The sequence below is a fragment of the Uranotaenia lowii genome, chromosome 2, assembly GCF_029784155.1.
Source record: "Uranotaenia lowii strain MFRU-FL chromosome 2, ASM2978415v1, whole genome shotgun sequence".
NCBI classification, from domain to species: Eukaryota; Metazoa; Arthropoda; class Insecta; order Diptera; family Culicidae; genus Uranotaenia; species Uranotaenia lowii.
Window position 1 is genome coordinate 364373549 of NC_073692.1, and position 15751 is coordinate 364389299.

The window sequence follows — 15751 nt, forward strand, 5'->3', positions numbered from 1 at the left end:
CGTGTCGTTTCGTTTGCCATTCATTTTCCATCTTAGCGCGGCATAACTTCAGCAGAAAAAAGAAAAACAAATAAACAAAAACCCTTTGCGGCAATGATTTGCGAGATTGGAATCTCGATGTATTTGTTTTTGCTAATGATGGGTTTCGGAAAAGTTTAGTTTCTGAGTCGGGAAAATTTCATTCCATTCACAAGTAGTTAGGAGAAGAAGAACTGCTGAGGTTTTTTTGACTTGATCATTTTGCGGGACCATCGACTCCAGCCGCGGGCTGCCGGGTTGTCGTTTAATATGTAGCAGTTTTTTGGGCAGCTGGATCATAAGTTTTCGATGGTCCCTTTGCATGTTTTTATTACTTTTTGTTGGTTTAATCTATACATTGAACTACAATTTGTATATTTGTTTATCATTTTAAGCAATATTTTTTTGTTTTATTTTTAAGCTGAAATCATTTCTTTGAATGATTTCAATTTGAATTGAGCTACTTAAGCAATAAATGAAATCAAATCTTGTACCATGTTCATAGCCTGTCAAAATAATCGGAAACCATCATCTAGTGATAGCCATTGTGCTTATTTGATCCTCGATGATGATGATTATTGTGGTGTCCATATCCGTGTCCATCTCCGGAATGTCCATGATGACTCTGCCCATGGCTTCCATGCCCATGGCCATGTCCATGTCCGTGTCCTCCATGGTGATGATCCTCACCGGAATGCCGCCGATGATGGTCATGATTGTGTCCATTTCCGTTATGCCCATGCTGCCCGTGATGTCCATCCACTTCGTGCCCATTGCTATCGTATCCATTGTGATGTTGTTGTTGATCGTGATGATCGTGATGGTCGTGATGTTCTTCACTTCCGCTATTGCTTGCCGGATAACCGAGCTGATTGTGGGGAACCTCGTGTGGATACCCATCGTGGTGCTCGTGCCCATGCGGATGTCCATGTCCGTGAGGGTGCGCATGTGGATGTTCGTCGCCTCCTTCGTAGGTGATCTTCGGGCGGTAGCCCATGCGGTCGGCTTCGTATTCAACGATCTGGATTTTGAAATAGAAGTGTTTGTTAAGATTTTTTTATCATATAATTTCATATTTTAATCATCATAACCTAAGTTTATATTTTTCTAATTCTGAATAATATTGTGATGAAATGTTACAAATACAATATTTGTGGATCATCTTCGAAAACTTATGAAGCACTCGCTTGTTTATCGGACAAGTTCAATACTCGGACATTTTTGAGGGTTGGAAGCAGATGCTCTAAAATCAGACGTGTTTTCCAGAAATCAGCCACTTAAGCAGATAGACTCCTGCTAACTTAAGACACCTTACGATCCTGTAATTAAAAAATTGTCACAAATACGAACATACAAATTTAAAAGAAAATCAAAACAAAAAGTTTCAAACCGAATTAGTATAGACGAAGGCTAGTAGTTTGTAAGGTTTTAAATATTGTAAATTTGATAACAATTCATTGTTCAAAATATAATTTCAGTGTCCAAGAAGAGAAGCGGAAGCCAGAGTAGCTCGAAACGTCTGGATAACTGGTTCTAAAATTAACTGAAAAACGTCGATGAATTAAAGCCACATTGGAGATTTTTCGAACAAATATTCTAAAGAATGTAAGCAAGCACATACGTGAGCAAATACGCGGTGAATTCGTGCACCCATGGTGGATTTTTTTTTATAAACGAACACAAACATATACAGGATCTCAATGAAACTTGATGTTTCCTTGAAGAGATTCCTTTTTCTTAACTCCAAGCGTACATCTTTCGATCAGAATAACTTTCATAAGCCATGATGTCTCTTATCGTAGAATGCCAATATATGGGCGCCGGAAAGGCATAAGTTCAAGGTCTTCCGGAAAACAATACGATTTTTTGCAAGTTTTTCAACATTCTATTCTATTCTTTTTTTCTGTTTATTTAAAGAGGATTTTAACCAGCTTGGTCATTTGTCCTCTGAGCTTTTCAACATTAAATTTCATCCAATCTATTCCATCGAGCAGGCATGTGCCAGGCATGTACAAACTTCCTAGCTGAAGAGAGAAAAAGTGTCGCCGCCATTGGAGATATCCTATTAGTTTTGAGATTTCTCGCCGCCTCATAGTGGTTCAAAATTGAAAAAAAAAATTGGAAAAATTAATTAAAAGCTTCTTAACACTACACAGCAAAAATTATTTCCTGTAAAATTATGCAAATGTTCTGTAACAAAAAGAAGCAAGACATTTAACGTAATTTTACAGGTCGAAAACATGATTACGTGACATTTAATTTTCAGTGTACAACTTTTTTACAGGACATTTGCTGTAATACTAAATAAATCTTCGTTAACTTTCAAGGAAAACAATTTAAAATTACTGGTTTTGTTAATTACAGGTGATTTATTTTAAAGGTTGTCAAAATTTTTTTCTGTGTAGGCAGACCGCCAAATTTAATATACCTATTTGGACCGTGACCATTCAACATGGCTGGTGAAGGGAAAATTTAGTATAACTGAATATTTTGAATTTTTTTTTCATATTATTTTGTTACTTATTTGATAATATTCTTTGTTTTAAAATGAAAATATTTTTTAACCATGGGTACTCGGAGTCACCCAATTTTGGTTTAGTTGACGGTTACGTGTATGTCATAAAATGAATATTAAAAATAATTATCAGAAAATTGAAATACATTATCAATCCTTTTAGAAAATAATGTTAAATGGTTATGGGTTTTGACCATGGGCGCACGGTTTCACTTCAATTTTGTCGTAGTAGATATTTTCTAGCACCAACCGCTCAGAAGTTTTTCAACACGTTGCGTATAATCATACCTGGAATTGTAGATTTTAAAGCATTTTTTTCTAAAAGTAGAGTAATTTACCATGGGTGCACGGATTCACTGCCATTCTTTCAAAATCAACTTTTTTTCATGCTAAAGAAAATTTGTGAAGGTACATGTTTCTTCACTATGGGTGCACGGATTCACCCCATTTTCACCAAATAGGGCTTTTTTTTTTAATGTAATTTGACAAATCTACACCAAACTGAAAATGCGGTGAATCCGTGCACCAATAGTGAGAAACCATGTGTATAACACAAATATTCTCTCTAATCTACAAATGCCCTTACTTTTTATCTCAAGCATGCAAAAAAATTGATTTTTTATGGATGGCAGAGAATACGTGCACAATTCTGCCTCAAATTTGTATGGGAAATTTCAAGCTTGTGAAATGTTATGCGCTGCAGGCTAAAATTGATTCTAGGCCTAGTACAAGGTCTCATGCCAAATTTGGGCCAGATCGGATCACGGGAAGGGGTCGCTCAACAAGTCTAAAGTTTGTATAGGATATTGAAACATTTTGTTCGGGAGGAACATGAAAATTCAGTTTTTATTGAGCCTCTTTGGTCCCCTCGACCAAAAACGGATTTTCTCGAAGCCTAAACTATCACAAATATTTCACCCGATGACTGCATTAAGTTAAAATATCTGAAAACTGTTTACAACGTTTGAAAGTCTATAAATTGAGTTACAAATACGCTTAATTTGGTTTTGATTAGGAGATTTTTAATGTTACTTAAAATGTAATTTAAAAATCTTAAAATATCTGATTTTTTGAAGGCTCACAAACAAACACCTCTCCTGATCAAATTCAAGCATTTAGGAGCAAATGGGTTGTTTAATGTGAAGTTTCAACTTTTTTCTAGGTTTAAGTTTAGTTTAAGTTTTATTTTTATGGTCATTTGATGATAATTTTTGGATGTTTAAAAAAAACGGTAATTTTTCATGAAAAACCCAGTACAGAGAAATTGGATAAAAACCCTATCAAATGGTTAAGTTTGAAGAAAACAAGAACATGGGAACAGTGCGAGGGCTTAGGGAATTGCATGAAGGTAAAATTTCATTTGTTTTTGAGCCCAAAAAATATTGAAGTGATTATAATTTAAGCCCCTAAATGTATGCAGCAACATTGTACATCTTTTGAGTATATTTTTTTTGGAAAGAAAACGTTGAAAAATTCTATTGAGTCCAAACAAGAAAATTACTGTTATCGATGTTTTGAGCCTTCTTTGCTAAATGGCATTAAAACAATAAATTTCAAGATGTTGAGATACGTAAAAACCATAGAGATTAAAGTTACCCCGCAACCACCAATGTCGTTTGAGTTAACTGCAATCAATGATCATGTTTAATACTCCTCACCTCAGTAAGTGTTTTAAAGCTTTTAGGTGTTACGAAAAAGCAACCCCTTCCAAAATATTCAAAAATGAATGAACAAAGTTACCAAAGTTCCCCCAGTTTACGATACTGTTTATTTCCATATATATCAAGTGACATTTAAAATTATTGAAGTATTCTAGTTTCTCAACATGTCACTCAAAAATATTTTGTATTCTAAAGTAAGTTGAGAACTATTTCACTCTATATATTTTACTACGGCAAATTTGCAGCCATTCCATGCCCTCATGTTGGAATATCATTTAAATTATTCAGTTTCATAACTAATGTCTTCGAATATGAATAAATGAATACAAAATTCATAACCATTTTACTCAAACTAGTTTTGTATAAAAGATGTTTATAACGTAAAATTACTCAAATTACTGGCGAAATTTATCTCGCTTATTGAAAGAGCTAGAGAAATACAAAATACACAGATTGGTAAAGATTCAAAAATCCCGAAAAGTCGTATTTTTTAGAATTTTTAAAACAAAATGTTTAAACAGTGTTCAACAAACAAAGTGTCAAACCAGTCATGTTGACTGGTGCGGTCTTTCTAAAGTTAACCTTGCTCGATAACATAAGCCAAAAAATTCAAATTTTTCCGTGATGCCAAGAGACCGAAATGATGACGCCAAATCCAAAAATACTATTGTTTTTTTTTACCAGTTTAGTTTTCAGTTTAGTTTAGTTTTTGTTAATCATAGGTCCATTTAAAATTTTGGGCAAAACATTAGAACATAACTCAATATGAATATTTTAAATCATTGATTAAAGTTGAAGACTACGAATAGTCTTGACTTCTGGGAGAAAAGTTATTGAGGTTTTCTTTCAGCTCATTCATCGTAGTCCAGTAAAATATGAAAATGTTTAGGATTTTTTAAATTATTTTCAAATCAAAATGATTTTTTAAGCATTATTTAAATTGAATAGCATTATTTAAAAAAATTGTTAAAGGAATCAAAATATTCGATAACAAAACTTCATAAATGTGCTTCAGTAATGTTTTTGGTAGTTCCATTTTCGTTATTAAATTGTCTTAAACTTGACTATTTTTTATGCATGTTTTTCTGGATCAATAGCTAGGCAAAATTTTAAACCATTTCCAAATGGAGATTTATAAAAAGATTCGAAATCAATTTTAAATATTATAGGGGATAAACTAGAATATTTTCACAGAATCATTATAATTTATAATTCCATATCTTGAGGATTCAAGAACATTAACAAATAATGCTTTAACGGTAATCTGCATTTTATATCTTAACATCCATACATTCATAATTACATATTAAGTAAATTTTGACACCTCATTTGCCCAATTTTTTACGAAGTATTTGCATTCTTGAAAAATTAGTCTTTAGTCTAGCTTGATTTTGCATACACCTTTAAAATTTTATCTTCCTAGAAAGTTATTTCAAATTAAAACTCACACAAAACATTATAACACTGTCACTAAACGGTGCAGTTATTTTTTTTCATACATTTTACCAAGAAAAACTGACTTAATACAAAGATAAATGTTTAGGAAAGTACACCATTATGTTGACCAATTGACTTTAACTTTTTTCTGAATAAATATTTACAATTTTTTGCATAACTTAGAAATTCTCTAATTTCAAGGTTTTTTTTTGTAACTTTTATGGTTACTGCAAAAAAAAAATTACATTTATTATACTAAACTTTCTTTAAAAATTTGCTTATTTTCCGTGGAATACAGGGGTCGAAATTTTTAGTAGCACTCACACATTTTTGAGGTTTATGCTTTTTAGGACTTGAATTTCACCAAACTTTTGATACCATTTGATAGATCTTTCGAAATTACATTTATTTTATCTCAACACAACTCAATTCTAATTTCATTAGTTGAGTGAATCTTTCACATGTTTGCATCTCATGAACTGATCAAAACTTCTGATAATCACTTTAGACACATCTGGCTAAGATTTTCCTAAAATTTTAGATAGGATTCAGAGCTAGATTATAGCACTCCGGAAAATTATATTTTTCTAGGAGATCTCTTCCAATTTTCTCTTGATATAGGGCATGAATAATGGTATCATTCAGCAGAAAGATAAAGTTAAAATCCATAACAACTTCCGTATGAGATCAGTACACTATAAACAGGGGCGGGATTATGGAACTCGAAACAATCGAGTTTCGTTCGATTCGACCAACTTTGACATAACCGATCTCGATTCGAATGAAACGTTTCGAGATGATCTACTACCCTATTTACTCGAAATCTTATACGTTAAAATCTAGAACTCGAACGAGATTCGTAATACTGATTCTAATTCGATTCGAGTTCAACTCGAAACGGGTAACTCGAATCGAAGAGGATTCATAATTTCACCCCAGTTCTGTGTTATTACTTTGATTCATTTTATGCGAAATTATACTTTTTTGCCTTTCCGCGAAAATTCAATCCATACCATGAGACCATCCTCAAATTTATTATGCTCTTCAGAATGATCCTGAGGCAGAACATTACTGGAATTTCAGAAGAGACAGTCTTATGGTATGGTTTGGATTTTGAGAAAGTTTAATTTCAAATAGACATAATTTTGTACAAAATGAATCAAAGTAATAAAACTGAACTGCTAGTTAGTGTACTGATTATATTTACGGAGGATATTACGAATTATAACTATATCTTTCTGCTTAAAAATGCCATAATTCATGTGTTCCACACCTCCGGGTCTTTTCATGAAATGTTATACTGCATACAGATCACATTTTATGAAAAGTTCCGAAGAAGTGGGAATTTGGGAAAAAGAGAATAACTCACTTATTCGCGAAAAGTAAGATTGAAATAAATAATGGAATATACGTTTCTTTGGCATATCACGTCAGTTACTAGTGGCAATTATTAAGTGAACTTGATTATAAAAAAAAAATCTCTGATTTCTAAAATAATGGGTTCTAATTCCATGGAATTTGAATTCAAAATCAATTTTTTTGAAAATGTGTAGTTAAATTAGAGTTTTAACTAATTCGAACTATAAGTCCTCACACAAACTTAGCTCAAAATATAAATTCCTTTATTTCCAAGAAAATCAAGAGACATTTTTTCTTTGTGAAAAACCTTATCAATGTTCTTTTTTCAGATTTTCCTGTTTAAATTTATGTAAAAGATTGATTTTTGATGAAGATAAACCATCCTGAACATTTAAACTTTCTACAACCAGGTACAATAACTAAGTCGTCAGGGTACTAGTCTTGGTAAAATCTACGACAAGATGTTTAATAAGATTTTTCAACTGAAATAAAATCGCTGTGTTTTAGACATTACAATTCATTTTTCTTAATTTGTATCACTTTGATATTTGCGACGAAGTTGAAACCAGAAAAATTTCCTCTTAGATTGTGTTATCGACATATTGAGTAAGAATAACGCTTAAGATAAAACAAGTGTTAGTATGATTTTGCCATTAAAATAGTTAAAATTTTCAAATAAATTAAAATTTTCAAGACCCCCATGGATATTTGCCAATTTGGGCTCAAATGAAATAGGAAGTCTCAGCTTTCAAATGGTGCAAAAATTTGCAAATTGCAAATTGTTCTGATCAACTGCTGTGTGGAAAATCGGTGTGCGTTATCATCGATGACGGAAACCTTTTGCAAATTTGATTACAGAACACTTCTGGGTGACCAGTATCACACTGTTAGGGATGTCCGAGGTATTGACGTGCCGGAGTCATTAATTTTTAACAAAAAAAATCGTTAAAAAAAGCAATGGTTTGGCAAGTCATATGTATGTAAGTGTGGCATGTATTTCACGCCGTCCGTGAACACTGACAGATTAAATTCTGCTGTTTACGCCCGAGAGTGGCTGAACCGTAGGCCTGATCCCCATGATCGCCCGCAAGCAGTTTTGGCGTGATTTTTCATCAGTTTACTGTTTCGAATGAGATAAATTCGCCAAATTGTCCTCAAGCGAGACCGATTGAAACTTATTGGGCCCATATCAAATTTTATTTGAGAAAACATGTGAAGCCCGCAGATTCTATCAAAAACTTTGCAAAAGACTGAAAAAAATGCTCAAAATTGTCGCTTATCAGTCTGTGCAGAAGCTAACTAGCTTAAATCTCATCTTTTATTGATGCACCGTAAAAAAACTGTAGAGAACTAAAAGTGAAAAAAAATAGATTTTGAATCGTGCATAGACATCATGAGACATCCTACATATATGTAACATAATCCAACATCGGGGTACGAAAAACACGTGCTTCGATCCATCCATGTATCATTGTATAGATCAATGCAAAGTCAGCCTATCGACTTTGCTTCTTCTAGACAATAATACGATGTGGGACAAATGGTCCTGTGCGGCAAGAAGTTTTCTCAAATCACGCTCTTGGCTCATTTTCAACACCTTTCATGCTTCCTAATCTAATCTATCCGTCTATAATTTTCATTACTTTCATTTGAAATTTTTCCTATTAGAATGTATAGTTCACCGAAATGCAATTAATCATTAAATTAAAATAATCCAACAATGTTACATAATTTGACCATGCAAAAAATCCAACCATAATCAATAATTCTGCTACGGAAAAATTTAATCATGTCATTCTTGCCACAATTGTCAGATATTAAATGAAATGTTGTAAAAGTTGATTATAATATTAATGACAATGCGGCGAGATGAATTCTAAGGTAGAAATTTTAATTCAAGAATTTTAACGGCTATAAAAATCTGGAACAATGCTGTGAAAGCTATCGAAATACATTTTTAAAGTTATCATTTAAACATTTTATGAATTATCACACATTCTATTCATTACCGATTTAACAAAACATGAGTTATTTAGATTTTGCATTTTCAATTAACTTTGATTTGAAGAAATGAAAATAATCAATTTAATTTTATATTTTGATTAAAGTGTGAGGATTATACTTATTTAGATTGAACTTAAATGAAGTACCAAAACTGCAAGTAATATCGTTATTGATGATTATTTTATTCTGATAATTGAAATGCTCTAAACTTTGACTTAGTTTAAGATCGCGCAAATTTATCATAACTAATTTTTAATTTTATAAAATTGAATGGAAATTCAAGTAGGTACCGTCTTAAGAAGTAACATAACTTTTTTTTTGTGAATTGAAAGTGGTTTTTGAAAGTTATTGTGACAAAGTACCCGGGCTTTTGAAATGTGTGTAGGTTTTTACAAATTTTAGGTACAGAAATTATCAATCACGTAGCTGACGTTGAGGATTGCTTACTCGTAAGGAATGAATTCCGTATCTAGCTTGCTCTTTGTTTAAATGAAATATTGCCTAAACAGATGAAAAAGACACATTTTTAAACCACACACATTTTTTAAACCAATAAACACATTTTTTAAACCAATAAATTAATTGGAACAAGGAATTTCACTACATTTCTTCCCTATTTATATATCGAAAATAAATAGGAGCGGATTTTGACGATCAAAAAGATTTGAACTATAAGACGAGATACTGGGCTTTAAAATTTTTAGAAAGTGAAATCTAAAATTGAGTGTTAACAATTTGATTTAATGTTTTGGAGGTTCTAGAGTAGATAATCAAAATCGGACAGATGATTCGAATTGGGGACGCCAAAATCTTCCAAAAACAGTTATTGAAACAAAGTTACAAAAATGCTGTTCCCTTCTGTAATGTTTTGTCAAAACCGTAAATTTTCTAAATCAACCAACAAATTAAAATTTTATCAGAAAAACGCCTTAAATAAAATATTAATCTGCAACTCACATTGACTGAGGGCTCATCTATGAAAAAACGGCTTCTTCGTTTGAATGTAGACAAGGAAAAACTTCGTTAAAATTCGAAGATGAATTTAATTCAAACATTATTTTTCATAAACAGATTGCATCCAATTCGGAAACGCTACTCTATCTGAGAATTCGATTTCAAAAAACGATCTTTTAACTAAGGTTAAAATCTCTTACCTGTCGTCTTCCATCCGGTAGTAGCACGTTATATTTCCCGGTAGTGTAGTCTCCATCCCTCATTTCTTCATGGCCGAACGATAAATTGATGTCCTCATCGTCCACTTCATAAGTAAATTCATATTTCGCGGGCGCCTAAAATGCGAAAACCAGTAAAAAATAGTCGAAATTTTTCTAATGAATAAGATTAAAGTTGCGACAGCTGCAGAGTAGGCCTTAAACTTATAACACTGGAAAAATGATACTTATAATGTTTGAATACACTTGAATAAGTAGAATGAAATTTTTGTAAAAGTTATCAGATTACAGATTATGTTGCAATAACTCAACTTTAAATTCAATTTCATATAGTAAATTTCATATTCATGCTCTTAAAGTTCCTACTCATTTTTTATCTCAAGAATTATGAATTTAAACGTTGATTCATATTCCGTTTTATTTTATCTTGTTCTGCGCCTGATTCCAGCAAAACAAAAATTAGTTATGCTTACTGTTTAACGTGGGACTTGTATTTTCGAGAAAATTTTTTCAAACTATTTGGTACTCACATTTTCAGACGACTCGCCACTTTCCTCGTGATGATGGTGCTCGTGCTCATGGTGTTCGTGATGATCTCCGTGCCGTTCCTGATGATGAGGTGGCCCATAACTACTGTCTGGGGTACCGTAACTGGAAGATGGCGGAACTAGATCATGGTGATCGTGATGATCGTGATGATCATGATGATCGTGAGATGGTGGCAGGTACGAATTTAGAGGAGCCTCCGGTTTGGCGCCAACTCCGAGCGCGACTACCAGCAGCATTAGGTTTCGACAAAGCTGCACACGTGTTTGGATGAAAAAATCAATTTTTGAGGTGAGTTCGGATGAAAGTGGTGAATTTCCCATTTGCTTGGCAGAAAAGCGCCTTGCGTTATGCAATTTTTATAGCAACGGAACGATGAGTGTCAGCGTGTTTTGAAATTTTCAAACTGCAAAAATATCTATCACGTGGTCAACAATTATTCCTTGTTTGAACATTCCTCGTTAAGTTTAATACTTGCCTCGCCCTATAATTATCTCACAAACACTTGAAACTAGAATTTTATTTCAAAATTATTGACGTTTTGCTGATAAAAATTCTATATTTTAACACTGATGTAGAATATCAATTACTTTCTATAATTTCAAAATTAACTGAGTCTTTCCCTTTGCTCACCTTTAGCAGTTGCACTGAATTCATTGCTCGCCTCATCGTACGAAAATGTTTCTTACGAGCTTTTGCGATATGGATCAAAACTGATTCGTTACACTTTCATCAAAATGATTCAACAGTCCATCAACTGGCACTTAATTTTCAACTAAACATATAAGGTCTATCACAGATTTAAGCACTTCATCACTTCTACCGTTAACTATTCCATTTTTCGATGAACTAAGCACTTTGGGATGTTTGTTTTTCGACCGCGGTATCCGGCGACTGATGTCCTGACTAGAATCTGCTATCGTTTTTATACAAATCTAAACCACCTCGAAAACATCAGGCATTCCGAAAAGATATCACCGTTAACTGTAAATAGCCCTAACAAGGCCCCAACCACGATAATAGCTTCAAACGACCTCGATGCGACAAAACAATTATTACGAAAAGAAAAACTATATCTAGAACCACCATCGACTTCTCGATTCTCATCTTCCGAATGAATCCTCTGGTTTCTGGTATAGAATTGATTCGAGGGCCCCACAATTCTCATATCGTCATCTGTGCCAATCAAGTCTGTCCTGCCATTGACAAGCCGTGATGAAAACCCATCAGCAGAGACAAATATACCAGAAACAATCCTAAATCCCGAGCCCAGCAACTCAACGTGGCCCTCAAATCACCCCAGGAAATATCATAGAGGAGTCCATATGCAACCACCTCGTTAAATCCGTTGCATCCATCTGCTTCTCGTTTATCTCTTACAAAAAAAAAAAAACAAAAAACCAACAAATCGGAAAATCTCGGCGACCAATTCCGATTTTTATTAATGGTTCGTTTGTCTATTTACCGCGCTAATTTTCCCCTTTCCTGTCACCCGATGCAGGGCCAAATTTGTTGAAGATCAAAAAACGAGCCTCCCCCATTGATTGGATCTAATCGGAGCAAATTATCGATGTTTCAATATCACTTAACTGCCAACTACAGAGATCGCAAGCGAAAAAAAAATGGGGACCTTCGCTAGAGGCACGCGACCGGTCGTCTGCCTCCAATTTTCCAGTTTTTCTTTTTCTCTCTCCAATCTGCAAAAAGATTTGGCAGCCGGCAGAAGCCAAAGGCAGCAGAGCGGTAAACAACGGTAAAGATCGTGATTTTCGTGACTCGGTTGTTTTTCTTCAAATTTAGATAAGGTAAAAGCGCCTTGTTTTATCAGGTTTAAGCTGGTCTTAACTAAACATATCAATTTGATTCACTACATATTACTACTGATTAACATTTGCTCAAGTTCCTAACCGTAACCCTATTCACTTGATTTACAGTTGCGAAAGGCATTTCAGAAACAAACTGATTGAAAGAACGGTACCACTTTGACAAATTCAAGATCGAGTTGGGTTCTTAGGATCTATTCTGGGGTGGAATTGAAGTGTCACTGAAGGTGGTTTCAATGATAGGCCTGTTTATTCAGGGATGATGAAAAAAAAATCAGTTCAATCTTGAACTTTATTGGCGCATTATGTCCATGATATAGGCAAGGGCGCTAAGCCCTAGAGGTCGAGAGCGATTGCTGTTTGGACTTCGTTAGGACTATAGCATTAATTTAATAAAAAGCTTAAGCGCATTATATTTATGCATATAACTATAATAAACCAAAAACTATAATAAACCTAAAATCTGGCTATTTGGCCCTTGTCTAGAAACTCCACTATAACCGATTTTTGAATTTTAATAAAATCATTATGTTGTAAAATTTGTCCCTTTTGTCACGTCTACAATCCCTACAAAACCTAAAGCCTAAAGACTATCTTTAATCTTCCCCTACTCTATCCAACTAATCTAATCTATTCTAACAGGTCACACAACATATTACCTCTAAATCAACTTTGCGACTTACAAACAATTATTTATGTATTTGATAATTTGCACCCGTCAAACAGTAGTCAAAGCCTGAGATTTACAACAGGAGTTAGAATCCATAACACCCGCTTTTCTCATCACTTAGTACGCAGCACATCTTCAACTTCTTGTGGCCAACGTCGAATTTCATTTATTGGTCCAATCAAATTCAACGTTCTTCCTGAAGATATAAAAAATTCAACGAATAGAAACTGTTTCAAGAACAAACTTATACATTATTTCAAAGAAAATTTATGCCGTTGAACATCCAACCACTATTCAGAAGTTATTTATTATTAGTTTTGTATTTTTCTTAGCTTAGTATAATTAAATGTAGTTTATGAAACTTTTTGTAGCATTTCAAATAAAATTTGAGTAATCAATATTAAATATGTACATGGATATTATTTCCACTGAGATTCATGTTGCAGTTAAGTTTTTGTAACGTAACATCTCCTCGCACTAAGTAACTGCATTATTTAAGTTCTCAGCATGAGTAAATTTTGTACGCGTTTTGTATTTTTCCTTTTGCTGTCAGACATGCTGAGAACAGTTAGCGTCCATTACCAGGGGGCTCATATGAGCTTCTTGGTGTGGGGGAGTGTGGCGGGCCGCTAAGAAAAAAAAAATTGAGACCACTTCGGCCGGGCCGGTTACCCGGATTTCTTTTCAAAAAATATTGGATGTTACCACATGCAGAAAAAGAATGGGGTTTGGTTTCAACAAAACGTGTTGTTACTTTATTTTATATTTTCATTGCAGATTTTTTAATAACATGCACAGAAAAATCGATTGTAATTAATAACAAAATTTTGTTATTTATGCACACACATTTTTTATCACTTAAAAATAAAATTTGGTTTAATTTGAAACCGAAATTAGTTTTTTTTATTATACGTGTAAACGATAAGTCGAAAAATGCAAAAAGAAAAAAAAATATCAAAAAATTTGAGCACCTGACAGAACAAAACAACATTAGGATGGCCGAAGCGATTTGTGACACAAAGCGGATAACAATTTTTGCTGGGCCAGTCACCGAGAAACCCGGAACCGAGATTCAAATTTCCAAGATTGGAAAATGGAAGCATTTGGTACACGCCGCTACGAAAATGGGATTCATTGTGGCAGATGCTGTTGCTCAAAATCTTCCGGTTTTAGAGTGTTCGGAACCCGGCGCGAAGGGGTACGTGTTCCTTGTGCGTGCGTGGCAGAATACAGTCCCACTTTTAGAGCGGTAGAAAGAGCGGCTGGTTTCCTTTTGATGGAGTTAGATATGTTGCTGAATGTACTCGATTCGAGGTTTAGCAACCATTGGTGGGCTTGGTCTGATATAGCCCAGTTGGCAAGTCGGTTGTCTCCTGAGCCGATGTCTGCGAGTTCGAGCCGATGAGCAAACATCGAACACAGTTGTAATGGATAAGTTTTTCAATAACGATCCACCAACTGCACCGTTGATAAAGTCGCGAATGCCATAAAGATGGTAAAACGACTATAATCGAAACAAGAAAAATAATCCAAGTAGAATTTTTTATCGATATTAACAAAAATATATTTCTGCTTTTTCTCAACCAAATTTTTATTATTTTCATTCCAAATAGGGCTAATATTACAATAAATTTTTCTGCGTGCAGGATTAATTTGCTTCATTTGGCAATTGAACGAAATAAAAATCCATTGCGTTGTACAAATTATACCGTATTTGTTTTCACCACCCGAAAGTGTTGCACCATCCACGCTGAAAACGAGCATGAATCGAATTTTGCACCCACCTTTGTTGGTGTACGTAAATCGGCAGTGTCAACAGAAAACATCAAGCTGTCAAAAATCCATTACAGCTGGTATTTGTTTTCGTTTGACTTCGAAAATTGAAATGAAATTTACTTTAGTTTATCATTATCTTTTAAATAATATGAAAATTTTAGCATGAATTTATATATTATGTTGAATTGTGAAGATTTCAGATTTATTTTGCTTGGTAGATTCGCCTCTGGCTCTGATGATAACTGCAATACCGGCTGATTCTGGGTGGTCTATGTTTGCTGCTGCTAGACTGCAGACCCCAGCTTGAAGGTTCCGGCATTTTGAACGTTTATTCCTCGCAAATACCTCGAGTACCTATTTCCGTTTTCAGATGACAAAAGAAAAATTCTTGGAAGCCAAATTGGCGAACTCAGATCGCGGAAGTCGGGGGAGAAAATTTTGCTAACAGACCGAAACGAACGAAATTCATGCTCCCAATTCGGATGTAGTCTCGAACTACCGTTTTTGAAGGGCAACGGGTGGGAATCCGGGACTTGGCGCAACCGAGCATCGTCACCCTAAGGAACAGCTCGAAGCAGAGTAGCTTCGATGCAGCTGAACGCTTCTTGCTGTGGAGACCAACTTATAGGACCCTCCCGAACAAGAAAACTTTTCGGTTTGGGCGATTCCACCAGATCTTTGGGTTGGCCTTTTTGCACTTGGATTTGCTGCTCTTTTTCGGCATCGCCTGGAACCGATTGCAGGAAGCCTTCTGGGCACATTTCTTCTTG

General features: G+C 34.3%; 1 protein-coding gene across 2 annotated transcripts; it reads right to left on the reverse strand.

Annotated features, from left to right (window-relative positions):
- Positions 1–236: 236 nt before the first annotated feature.
- Positions 237–12196, reverse strand: LOC129748023 (histidine-rich glycoprotein-like). 2 transcript variants are annotated; one of them, XM_055742474.1, is made up of 5 exons: positions 12178–12196; positions 11346–11618; positions 10697–10966; positions 10149–10283; positions 237–1039 (listed from the first exon to the last, which is right to left on the reverse strand). In XM_055742474.1, the coding sequence occupies exons 2-5, from the start codon at positions 11379–11381 to the stop codon at positions 551–553; spliced, it is 930 nt and encodes a 309-aa protein (XP_055598449.1). In that variant the 5' UTR covers positions 11382–11618; positions 12178–12196; the 3' UTR covers positions 237–550. The 2 variants fall into 2 exon arrangements, with proteins under 2 accessions (XP_055598449.1, XP_055598448.1); XM_055742473.1 differs by lacking the exon at positions 12178–12196 and having other exon boundaries at positions 11346–11826.
- Between the last annotated feature and the right edge of the window lie 3555 nt (positions 12197–15751).